This window comes from Rana temporaria, chromosome 9, assembly GCF_905171775.1.
Source record: "Rana temporaria chromosome 9, aRanTem1.1, whole genome shotgun sequence".
NCBI classification, from domain to species: domain Eukaryota; kingdom Metazoa; phylum Chordata; class Amphibia; order Anura; family Ranidae; genus Rana; species Rana temporaria.
Window position 1 is genome coordinate 98132157 of NC_053497.1, and position 13806 is coordinate 98145962.

At 44.3% G+C, this 13806-nt stretch overlaps 1 protein-coding gene across 1 annotated transcript in view; it reads right to left on the reverse strand.

Annotated features, from left to right (window-relative positions):
- The window catches only part of CUL4B (cullin 4B), an 83329-nt gene that overhangs the window by 27338 nt on the left and 42185 nt on the right, over window positions 1-13806 (reverse strand). The window contains exons 10-11 of the mRNA XM_040323947.1: window positions 6864-6931; window positions 2253-2371 (exon numbers count right to left, since the gene is read on the reverse strand). Of these exons, the coding sequence (XP_040179881.1) occupies window positions 2253-2371; window positions 6864-6931 (187 nt within the window). The remainder of the gene's footprint in view (window positions 1-2252; window positions 2372-6863; window positions 6932-13806) is intronic.

The window sequence follows — 13806 nt, forward strand, 5'->3', positions numbered from 1 at the left end:
GGTTAAACAACATGAGGACTGCCTACAGCTCAAAAAGCCGGCATCAAATGAGGCTGCAATGTAGAACTTCCAGGTGTCTACAGAAGACCAGGTGGCAGCCTTACAAATCTGGGGAACCACTGCTTAATGCCAAAAAGCCCAAACAGTAAAGTGAGTCTCGACAGGAAAAAGGTGGAACCTGATCCTTAAGCCCATAAGCTTGTATAATGGTCTGACCCGCCTAGAGATGTAGAAATGAGAAGCTGCAGCATGTTTACAGGGTCCAGTAGGGATTACAAAGAGGAAATCAGTATCCCAGCAAGAAGCAGTGGCTGAGTAACACTTTCAAAGTCTGAACCAAATTCAGGAAAATTAAATTTTGGTGAACTAAAGGTGGAAAGAGGGACAAAAGAAAGAACAATCTCCTGGTTGAAGTGGAAGGCAGAAACTATCTTAGTGAAGAAGGAAATCATGCACCTCAACATCTTCTCATCACTATGCAGATCTAGAAATGGTCCCCTTGCAAGAGAAGGCTGCCAGTACAGAAACTCACCTTGGAGACGTGATGGGCACAAGAAACACCTTATGGGTGTTGAGGAGAGACAACGAACAAACAACTATTTCTGAAGCATAAAAAGAAAAGAACCGGATAAAATGCTCACCACAGGAAAGATACACATTAGACCCCTGTACAAAGGTCTTATGCCGTGTACAGGCAGTCGTTTTTTTGTGATGAAAAAAAACTTCGTTTTTAAAAACGTGATTTAAAATGACCGTGTGGGGGGGGGGGGGCGTTGTTTTATGTCATCTAAAAAACGACAAAAAAAATTCGAGCATGCTTCAATTTTTTATGTCGTTTTTCAAAACGTCGTTTTTTGTGTAAAAAAAAATGACCGTGAGTAGCTAAAACAACGTTTAAAACAACGTTTTTAAACCCGCGCATGCTCAGAAACAAGTTAGGACGCGAGTTTGAATGGAACAGAGTGCCGTCGTACGTGCTGAACGTAACCGCGATTTGCTAGCGCTTTTGGAAAAAACGATGGTGTGTATGCTGCGTCGTTTTTGAAAATGAAGTTTGAAAAACATCGGGGTTTTTTTCCATCACAAAAAACGACCGTCTGTACGCGACATAAGCGTGAGAGGCCAATACTCACAAAAAAAAACAGAAAACAGACCCTTAGAAGGTCGATCAGTATATCAGCTGATTTTTAGCATATTTTAATTAATCGACATCGGCCGATTGTGCTGCAAATTAGGCCGATACTTGCAAATAACTTCTGTAATAAAAGTCAATGCAAGTTGCCTGAAGTCTCCCCGTCAGAGCGACTTGAGTCTCTTCTATCTGGGCAGCCTTACAAGTCTGAGAACATCTAAATGACGCAAAGAGATACAATATGGTTGATTTAATAAAGGCAAATCCACTCTGCACTACAAGATCGGGCGAGTACAAGTGCCATTATTGCGTCAGTAAAAATAGGCCAAAAAAAACGCATCGAACTGCTAGAAAGTTGCCTGCATCAGTCAAGCGGCAAGGTCCAGCACATGTCCTAAGGGAAAAAAACAACTCAGGTAAGCAACTTGTCCAGGAAGACAGGCATACCAGGATCTAGTCTGAAGGGGGCCCAACAATCACACCTATCAGGGTCAGGAGAAACAAGAGGTGACGAAGTGTACTCCTAGATGGTCAGAAACACAAAACAAGAAGGACAATGGGCCCATCAATGCCGCCTCATCAGTGCATGTTCGTGAAGAAGAAAAATTACATGTTTGCAAAATGGTATAACTATGAAAAAAACATTTTTTATTTTTTTTTCAAATGTTATCTTTTTTGTTTCTTTAACAAAAAAAAAATGAGTGATTAAATACCACCAAAAGAAAGCTCTATTTGTGAAAAACAAAAATCATTTGGGTACAGTGTTGCATGGCCGTGCAATTGCCAAAGTGCGACAGCGCTGAAAGCTGAAAATTGGCCGGGCAGGAAGGGGATATAAGTGCCCAGTAAGCAAGCGTTTAATCTCTGAGGTTTGTGTTTTCCATTGAAGGCAGAGCAAATAAAGCTAAAGTAGCTCTCCTTGAAGATAATTTGGTAAAACAGGCAGGCTGGTAGTGGAGGGATCATGGGCTGGCGTAGTTTGTAAAAAAAATTGCCAGCGTCAATAGCTCCTCCCTAGGTGGCAGCATAACCCCAATGTTTTTGGCATCCCATGTCCTTAAAAGGATGAGACCACCACTTGATCCAATTCTATACAATTTTTTCAAGACAAATTATCTACCTTGATGTACTCGATCCAGTGCTGTAGAAGGACTTGCACACCTCCTCGGACTCTACTAAACAGCTGGTACAATAAGGAGAGGTCCTGTATTCGGTTTTCGTCCAAAAGATGATTTAAACCTTTTTATGGACAAAGTACAAACTTAAAACCATAGAAATCAAGGTAAACAATGAAACACACACACACACACACTAAAAAGCTAGTAGCTATAAATAAAAAGTCAATTGAAGTAACACACAGGGGTGCAAGACTGCGATTGGGCAGCATTAGTTGCACACAAAAAAAAAGTGTGCCTCTGAAATCAGTCATTGTAGTAAAATTTGGAAAACAGGAGGAAGCGCCACCTAAGTGCAATAGGTTTGATGCAATTTTTTTGAACAACAAGTAATGCACTTACAGACAGAAGTTTAAAAAAGGCTCATCTGAGTCTCCAGTGAACGGTGTGATCCGGTCTCAGGTGCATTTGGTTCCACGGTTAGGCAGATGTAAAGAGGAATCTATCTTGTGGCCACCAGGTCCAGCATGGAATGCAGGGGATGATGTCACAGGAAAAGGAAGCAGGAAAAGCACAGAGCTTCTGGCTCTGTGCTTCTCCTGCTTCCTTTTCACTTAGGTGGCGCTTCCTGTTTTCCCTTTTCTGCCTACCTGCAGAGTCGGCTTTTCTCTGAGGACAGCTGCCGCCTACCACCATCCCCCTTCTTTAGGACTTGACTGTGTATCTTTACACCACATGGACTAATGAACTGTGACTGTCCATAGATCGCGGTTTATATTCATATAGGTACACTAGTGTCTGCACTAACAGTTTCCTTTTTTTCTGTATATTGTATTAACATTTGGTCTACACCGCCATTATGCATTTTGTACGCATTACTTTCTCAACCAGGGAACGATTTCGCAAAGCCCAATATCTAAATCAATGTGAACATGATCTACAAACATCCCTTTCCCTGGAGCAAAGCCGAAAAATACTCTCTCTGAAATCCTCCATCATCACTTAAATTCTTGTCACGGTGCTATGGGACCCCAATGAACCGCCACAAATTCTACCCACAGGTTTAAGATATGTGTTGGTGCTGTAATACAGATAAAGGTCTGTTACCTCCCAAAACTGAAAAACTATTGGACAAAAATATCAGTCATTCGCAGATTTTGTCCACCAGGATAACCAGTCCCATTTTTCAGCTGCACCCTTCCACCTTTCCCACAAAAACATATTAAAAAAAAATAAAAAAAACCTTCACAGTCATCTTTTACACACATCTGAATCCTGCATTTTCTTAAAATTTGAAAGACACTTCTCCCACCCCCTTCCCCTCTTCTGTATCCCTCCACCTGCTCAGAGTGGAGGCAAAAGGGAGAATGAAGCAAAGGATTCTCTCTTACCAAAATAAACTAGATACAGGGGGGAAAAAACACACACACACACACACACACAGAAACAAATTCACATTTTCAGGGGAAGGCCAACCACTCATGTTTGGAGACTTCTAGAACCGCCATTTAGTGACCTTTCATCTAAGCAAAACCTATTTCCCCCTCCAGTTCCCATCGCCCCCCCCCCCGTTTTTTCCTCTCTCCTTTTTCTTCCCACTTTCTGTATCCTTGTCTTCTTTTCCCTCACTTTCTATATATCACTCTGGGCAAATTAATACATTTATAAACCTCAAATCTCAATCCTTGAGCGATTCCTCGTCTACCCCACCCGTCAGCTTTTTCCCCACTCCTACCAAGTCTTTCCCCTACACCTGCATGAAAAATTGGGAAGGCTTTACTGGTTCAACTTACAAGAGCAAAGATCAAAAACATGTAATGTTAAAGGGTAACTCCACTTTTGTGGGGGGGGGGGAAATATATAGCGCATATAATTGCAACATTAAAAACATATTGTAATTGAATGTCATTAACCACTTCAGGCCCAAACCTTGTTTTGAGATTTGGTGTGTACAAGTTAAAAAAAAAGTTTTTTGCTAGAAAATTACTTAGAACCCCCAAACATGAAATATATATATATATATATATATATATATCTCCCCAACATGTCGACAATGGCGACAAACTTTTACCCTTAAAAATCTCCATAGGCAAGGTTTAAAAACATTCTACAGGTTGCATGTTTTGGAGTTGCAGAGGAGGCCTAGGGCTCCTCTGTAAAACACAGTTTTCATATGCGGGCGCTGCTCACGTATGCGTTCGCTTCTGCACACAAGCTTGGCGGGACGGGGTGCATTTAAAATACATTTCTTTTACTTTTTATTTTTACACTGTTCTTTTAAAATATGAGATCTGGGGTCAAAATAAGATATCATATTTACACTAAAATGCAATAAAAAATTAAAATAAAAAGAAAGGGAAATTTGGGACTTTAAATTAAGTGGTTGAAGTGGATGAATATGACCAAGTTTTATTATTGGAGTAAAAATTTTACTCCAATAATAAAACTTGACCATATTCATCTACACAAGTCTACCACTTTATTTAAAGTCCCAAATGTCCCTTTGTCTTATTGAACCCAGGATGGAGGCACACTATAGTATATGTGCCTCATTTAACCACTTAAGACCCGGACCATTATGCAGGCTAAGGACCAGGCCCCTTTTTGCAATGCCGCACTGCGTTGTTTTAACTGACAATTGCGCGGTCGTGCGACGTGTTACCAAACAAAATTGGCAAACTTTTTTTCCCACAAATAGCGCTTTCTTTTGGTGGCATTTGATCACCTCTGCGGTTTTTATTTTTTGCGCTATAAACAAAAATAGAGCGAAATTTTGAAAAAAATGCAATATTTTTTACTATAATAAGTATCCCCAAAAAAAATATATAAAAAAAAAACATTTTTACCTCCGTTTAGGACGATATGTATTCAACTTATTTTTGGTAAAAAAAAAAAAATCACAATAAGCGTTTGATTGGTTTGCGCAAAAGTTATAGAGTTTACAAAAAGGGGATAGTTTTATGGCATTTTTATTTATATATATATATATATATATATATATATATATATATATATATATATATATATATATATATATATATATATATATATATATATATATATATATATATATATATATATAAATATATATATATATATAAATAAATAATATATATATATATATATATATATATATATATATATATATATATATATATATATATATATAAATAAATAATATATATATATATATATATATATATATATATATATATATATATATATATATATTTTTTTTTTACTAGTAATGGCGGCTCACAGTTTTTTTTTTTCGTGACTTTGACATTATGGCGGACACATTGGACACTTGACACATTTTTGGGACCATTGTAATTTTCACAGCGAAAAGTGCTATAAAAATGCACTGGTTACTGTGAAAATGACAATGGCAGTGAAGGGGTTAACCACTAGGGGGCGCTAACTGGTAAAGTGTGCCCTAAGGGAGTGATTATTACTGTAGGGGGGCGTGGCTGTAGGTGGGACGTCACCAATAGTCGTTGCCTATAACAGGGAACAGACGATCAGTGACACTGCCACAGTGAAGAACGGGGAAGGTGTGTTTACACTCACACACACACACACCTCTCCCCGATCTACAGCTCCTGTGACCCGATCGCGGTACGCCGGTGGCGATCAGGTCCACGGAGCTTCGGACCGGGTCGTGCGCGACCCGCAGCTGGGCTCTTAAGGTGACGTACAGGTAAATGCATGTGCCCAGCCGTGCCATTCTGCCGACATATATCGGCGTTAGGTGGTCCTTAAGTGGTCCAAACTCCCCATTTATACTGCATAATTAAAATAAAAAAGTTATATAGTGAACTTGCAGGGAATTCACCGCAGAGTAGACCCCACTTAAATGTGAAAGAAGAAGATACTGGGGTTATGATCGCTAGCTGCTGCCATAACAACGATATCCCCCTTCAAATTACTGACTTATAACGACGTGGTTAAAAATAACTTTTCCTTTTCAATCTACAGCTCTGTAATTTTCTGAGAATGCATTGCAATATGGCTACCTGGGGTTGCTCTGTACACAGAGGGTGTACTGACCACTCCCCAGAAACATTTCCTGCTTGTGTGACCGGCTCTCACCAATTTTCCAAGAAATCTGCACTAAGATACAAGTCAGATTTCAGGCATCCCCTGCAACAAAAATTTCATTTTTGGAGAAATACTTTCAATAGAAACCCGTCTAAAGGGATGCAAGGCCCAGCATATTTCCTCATTAGTGCCCTGCTGCTGCCACACCTGACAGTTTAATTATGAAACCACTCCCATTAGACCCACTCAGAAGAGAGGCACAGACAAACACACAGGGATTTCTTCAGAACAAAAAGGTAGGAATCTGCAACAAAGTTTGTTATACTCCTTGCAATGTACATACTAGATCACCCAGGAGGGGAATTTTTTTTTTCTCAGGTGGAGTTACACTTTAACATTCATCAATTAAATGCCAGTCTGACAAGCTATTTGCAATTATACATACATCCATTAATGATGATACTATTTTTTAGACATTGCTTGTATGATCTGATCTATGCTCTGTGTAATATATATAAAAAAGTAAATAAATAAAAGATTGCTCTACAGGATTAACAATTATATAAATAGCATACCTTTCTGTAGAGTTGTTGTTAGATGTTCTCCGAGAAGCTGCTTTTCAACAGTGGCAATTAATGGTTTTCTACACGACATGAGAATCATGTTAGTATTAAGTAAAGCATAAAAATAGGATTTTATCACCATACTTGACTGTAAAAATCCTTTTTTTACATCCTTTCACTTTACAGGACAGTCAGGCTATTATTTCTTACTTATTGGGTAATGCTACATCTCCAAGTGAATGGACACTGGTACACCAAAGGTCTTTAGACAGGAAGTGATCCCCTATAACCCCTCCCATGCAAGAAGTACTTCAGTTTTGTGCCAAGCACTTAATCCTCAAACAGAAGGGAGGGACCTCTGTGTCCCACAATGTACTACAGATTTTACAGTTAAGTATGATGAAAAAAATAGGATTTTTTGTACTCACCGTAAAATCCTTTTCTCTGAAGTCCATGGACGGACACAGCTCCTTAAATCTTGACAAGTGGGTTATGTTCCCTGTTTACAGGAGAGGACTAGGCAGAAACATGTTAAATAGTTAAATACATGTTACATTAACAGAGTTGAACAGCCCCGCCCAGGGGGCGGTCCCTCCAGACATAACCCTCCTCACTGCAGCTTGCAGCCTCAGTTCGTAACAAGCAGTACAAACCTAAAAAGGAGGGGTGGGAGCTGTGTCCGTCCATGGACTTCAGAGAAAAGGATTTTACGGTGAGTACAAAAAATCCTATTTTCTCTTATCGTCCATGGACGGACACAGCTCCTTAAATCTTGACAAGTGGGACGTCCCCAAGCAGTGTCAAAAAACGAGGGGTGGGAAATATATCAGTAAAAACAATTTTAACTTCACCCCAAAACAAGCAGAGCTCCTCAACGGAGGAGGTGCAACTTTAAACAGCCGCCGGCAAAAACTAGCGGCTGAAAAAAACATCATAAGATGCACTCACAGCAACCATGTAAATTCTGGAAAAAGCGTGAACGGACGAGCAAATCGCCGCCTCGCACACCTGTGAGACCGACGCATGATGTCGGGAAAAAAAAAAAAAAAACCCAGGAAGCACCAATTGCCCTGGTCGAAAGTGCCGTGACCGGAAAGGGGGGCCCGCCCTTAGGAGCATAGGCCTGTATGACGGCCTGCCCGATCCACCGAGAAATGGTGGTCGACGAGACCGCCAGGCCCTTTTGTGGACCAGACACCGACACAAAAGAGAGTCAGAAGCTCCGAAATGGAGCCGTAGTAGGCTGGTATACCCGCAAAGCGCGTACCACGCCTAAAGTATGAAAGGCCGAAACCTCCTTCGGAAGAAGGGAAGGTCGCGGGCGCACCATCACCTAATCCTTATGGGGGATCAAGCATGGCGGCTTGCAAGACAAGACCGCCAACTCAGAAACCCCTCTAACAGAGGTAAAGGCCACTAAAGGGGCCACCTTCTGAGATAGTGTCAAGAGAAAATCTCTCTGATGTTTCCAAAAGGAAGGTTCCTGAAGAACCGAGAGCACCAGAGTCAAAACTCATGGGGGAAGAGATGGGCCAAGAGGGGAAAGTATATGACAAACCCCTTGCACACAAAAAAAAGGGGACCCACCAGGGAACGGGCCGCAAAAAGGCCACTAAAAGAACACAGCCAAGGCTGAAATCTGCCCCCAAACGGTGCTTTAAGCAATTTTTAGATCCAATCCAAGCTTTAAAAACAGCAGGACCCTGGACATTGAAAGTACGCCCGTGGACGTCACTCCATCCCTTCGCACCAAGAGAGGTGCGACGGTAGATCCTCCGGAAGAAGACTACGGTGCCCTGTTGAGATGACCGAGTCAGACAGACCCTGGTCACCTAAAGTCTGGCTTCCAATAACCATGTTAAGCAAGTCAGTGACTGTACAACAGGAGGAAGTATGGGACCTTGAGACAGGAACCTCCTGCCCTGGCAATCGCCAGGGTGCCTCCGCTACCAGGCGCCTGATATCAGCGTACCAAGGACGCCGAGATTAATCTGGAGCGATTAGAATCATCGGGATCTCCTCAGCATCCACTCTGTGGAGCGGCCGAGGAAGCAACTACCATGGAGGAATGGCAAAAAATCACCGATACAGACAACACAGGGCCACCAGCGCGACTGACGCGTCTGTACAAGATCACTAGACCTGGCCACTAACTGACACCCTTGCGGCGGAGACAAGCTGCCAGGAGATCCATGCCATGTGAGGCTCACCTCCTGCAAGGGAGCCGAAACACCCCAAGCACAAAGACCAGTCGCCCTGGTCCAGCATCTGGCGACTCCAGTAGTCTGCCTGCCGGCATACCTGATGGTAGACTGAAGCCACGGCCGTGGCGTTGTCCGGCTGAAACCAGATTGGTCGACCACAAGGAGAAGCATAGCCTGATCGCCTAAAATAGTAGGACAATGAACAGTAGACAGCACCTGGTATTCCCAGGCGGTCTTCCACCAGGCACTAGCCAGGCCCGACCCTGGGTAGCTACCGAGACCAGACACATTCAAGGAGGTGTGGTCATAGGTCCCGCAAGTCCAGCGACTCAGGGCCGACTGGACCCCCCAGTTTTGTGAACCTCCAGGTTCACAACCCGTGAGCTGGCATTCGTCGTAAACACCGACCACTGGAAGGAAGGAACAACTTCCCGGACCGAAGAGTCGGGAATCTCTGTCACCAACTCAGAGAGACTCTGACTAGGTGGCGCACAGGAATCTAATGATTTCAGAGACAAGAGATTTTTACCACCTGGACAGTAGTTCCACTGGAAAACCAGGGTGTGGAACTGGGCATACAGTACCACCTTGAAGGAGGCTACCCACAGACCCTGAACCAGCAGGCGCCCGGAGAGAAGACCGATTGCGTGATGCCAATACCTTCTCCGCAGACTGAAGAGTCTGCAATTTCTCCAGGGGAAGAAGGACCTTTGCCACTGAGGAGTCTGGATCAACACTAGATACTCCAACGCTGAGTCGGAACCTAGCATGCCCATAATTTGAACCCTGGGTCGCACACATGTAGGGCAGGCTTGCTGCCACTGAGCTACACCTTCTGGCCTAAACGTTTAACATCCACCCGAATCTTCGGAGGGTCTGAATGGGAATAACCCATCCACTAGGTCGGAGACAGAAGCTGCTCTCAGAAGAAAGTCGTCAAAGTAGCCAATGAGGCAAAGCCTCGCTGTCCCAACAAAATTCAAATAAGTGCGAGCTCCTAGCTGAAAACCCATGGTGCTGACGCCAGATCAAAAGGGAGGGCCACAGGCTGACAGAGACCCTTCTCTCATCACGAAGCACAGAAAAAAACACTGTGACATGTGCAAAACGGGACATGCATGTATGCGTCCCTGATGTCCGAGGACGTCAGGACATCCCCCGGATGAAGCGCAGCTACCACCGAACAAATGGATTCCATGCGGAACTACCCGACGTTCACAAAGGTATTTAGGGCCTGAGGCCCATAGAAAACCCCAAAACTCTCGTCCTGCAGGAAAGGTAAAATTACCTTGCAGCTTAGCAAATCCCACACTGCCCAAGGCAGACCGACGTGCCGGGAGGGGAAGACACAAGGACAGAACTTTGTTCTGTGGATAGGAGGAAACCCTATCTAGTACTCCGAAGAGACCACCTCGCAGACCCACTAGTCGGAGAGCAGGGAGGTTTCACTGAATTGTGAACCTGCAAGCCGCCCCTCCCACCTAGAGACAGGGAGGGAAGGCTATATACATTGGCAGGATTTGGGTGCCGGCGTGATCGGCTTATGCACCCAGGGACAGATTAGTCCCCCAGCTGGGCCTTTGACGGCCTGGGAGGGTTGCCCCTAAATAATACACACACATAGTGTGTATGTATATTATGTAGGTGTATGCACACATGTCTTTGGAGGAAACCGGAGTACCCGGAGGAAACCCACACAGACACAGGGAGCGACAATGCAAGCTCCAGGCAGATTGGCGTCAGTGCAGATTCGAACCAATGACTCTTTTGCTGCCAAGTAATGGAGTTAAGCACTACACCACCGTGTGCATAAAACCATTCTGAAACAGACGCCCTGGATAACAAGGGCGCAGCATTCAATGAAGCATCACAGACCTATATGAGGCCCTGGACCAGCTGGTCCGCTAGGCTAATAACCTCAGGAGAGAGTCGGTGCTCCTCCACTGTCAGGTGCAAAATGCTCACTCTGTGAGTTGTATACAGCACTAGGGGGTCAGGACTACTCCAAGATGGCCGCCGAGCGTTCAGAACGGGCCACAGGAAAAAGGCCAGCACAATGTAAGCTGCGCCATAGCGTGGCTACGACAAAATGGGCGCCAATGGGAGTTTTCAATGTAATTGAAAAATCTCCCAAAAAATAGCGCCAGCGACCACTGAGACCCCAGTGTAGTGGCCACAATAGGCCGCAAGCCAGACCCCAGCATGGTAAACATGGAACGGGTCAGTACTTCGGATCTTCTATCAGTCAGATCCATACAAGTAGGGGTTCCCGCCCGGCGGTGAGGGACTACAAAAGCCCTCAGTGGCTTTTCTCATTCCGCATCTCAGAAATTATCAAAGAAGGGCACAGAAGGAAAAAACCTACACAGCGGTCTGATTTGTGTGATCCAAAAAAGACCGAGCCCTCGGCGGAAACCCAGCTGCACTATGCAGCTTAGGAGAGTCCCTTGCAGCAGTAAAAAGCGCACCCATAAATGCCTTATTCTGCCTTTTTTTTTTTTTTTTTTTTTTTTTAACTAGGTACCTAGTCCATGGCTCCATAACAGAGCATTCCCCAGGGGATAACGGGGGAAGGGGGCACTCTTTTACCGCCCGCCCGCAGTCCACCCCCACCCTGGCACAAACTGTGTCCAGGACTAACAATAAAAACTCTGTGCCACCAGCATGTGGGGAAGGACCCAGATACTGACTCCAATATTTACATATAGTGTGTATTATAATATGCACACCTGTCCATACAAATAGACAAAAGCTCCTAGAGCCCTATTCAGGGCCTCTCACCCACTTGCTGCGCTGACCAGGGGTAACCAGGGGACTCCCTCAGGAGGAGACTGCACAGCGCTGCCTGTGAGGAAAAGAACCGTGAGGTAACTTTTGCAGGGACCTGTGTTTAAACAGGAAAAGCCTCATAGGGCTGTTTTATTTAAGGATAAGACACAGATACAGCATAAAAAGCAAAACCGTTACAGGTGTCACCAATCAGTCAGCCTCTGCTGAAGTATAATCATAAACATCTGTGCTCATCACAGGGCTTTTTACCTCACAGGAAAGCCCAATACAAAAAAGAAAAAACACAGGCCAGATAACAGTCCCCTCAGGAAGGCCCCCTCCCCCCTGACAGCGGCAATGTTAGCAATGCAGCAAGGGAAAGGAGCAGGGAAGTAAGGGGAAGGGACCCCCGAACCCCAGGAATGCCCAGCTGTACCAACCCACCGAAGCAGGAGGGACTGTACTTACCCGTCCGAGCGAGGACTCGCTGACGCATTCCTGACAGACCTACAACCGCAATGGAGGTAGCTGTCGGCCCGGTCCACTGTGATTGAGGCAACACCACAGCTCAGTCATATGTGGACCTCGGAGCAAAGCTCACCGGCCACCTCAGGAGTCATGAGGTATGGCGTGGCAGACCAAGCCTCTTTGCAAAGGTGTGCCCACGCTTGCTGGTCGGACTGAGTAGACTACAAGGATCTATAATATCCAGCCTGTCTCTCAGCCAACAGTTGAAAGAAGATTCTTCAAGAAAAAGTAAAGTAAAATAAAATAAAATTTCTCCTCAGGGCGCTGGGCCCAAAGGGAGCCATACGTCCTTCTCCTTTGCTAGGCAGAACGAAACTGAGGCTGCAAGCTGCAGTGAGGAGGGTTATGTCTGGAGGGACCGCCCCCTGGGCGGGGCTGTTCAACTCTGTTAATGTAACATGTATTTAACTATTTAACATGTTTCTGCCTAGTCCTCTCCTGTAAACAGGGAACATAACCCACTTGTCAAGATTTAAGGAGCTGTGTCCGTCCATGGACGATAAGAGAAATCCTATTTTCTTTATCATACATCACAGGACACAGACTGAGGCTATTATTCCTAACTTACTGGGACGTCCAAGAGCAATAGCCTTCGGGGGGAGGACACACTGCCATCAGACCTATACAGCAGCCCAAAGCACACTGTGACCGAAAGCCGAATCCTCGGCTGCTCAAACATCCACTTGATAAAATGTTGTGAATGTATCCACTGAAGACCAGGTAGCAGCCTTAAAAATCGGAGCCACAGATACCTGATGGCCAAAAGCCTAGGAGGTTCCTACACCCCTGGTAGAATGAGCTCTCACCCTGAAGGGAGGAGCCTTAGGTTTCAGACCATAGGCCAGAATGAATGAATGAATGAATGAATAACTGACGAACCCACTGGAAGCCTTGAAAGCTGCCTGCCCCTACTTGGGTCCTTCTGGTAAAACAAAAGAGTCTGATCCTCTGATCTAGACAAATAAACTCTGACTGCTCGCACTACATCCAAGGAGTGCAGTCATTTCTCTTCCACCAAATGAAGCAGAGTAAACAAAAGAAGGCAAAACAATGTCCCGATTCAGCTGTGATTTTTTATTTTAGCCTTCCCAGCCTAGTGGTGAGATGTGGGGTTTTGTTGACCCCATATCTCACTGTAAAGAGGCCATGTCATATTCCTATTACAAGGGATGGTTACATTCCTTGTAATAGGAATAAAAGTGATCAAATTCTCTCTTTTTTTTTTTAAGTGTCAAAATAAAATAAAAATTACGCAACAATAATTTTTTATTTTATTTGTTTAAAGTGACCCTGTCCCTGTCCCTGTGTGCTCGCATGCATTAGAAAAACGCATATGTAAGTCCCGCCAACATATGAAACCACACATGTGAAATGTCACACGAACGTTGGAGCAATAGCAATAATTCTAGACCTCCTTTAACTCAAAACGTGTAACCAGAAAAATGTTAAAGCGT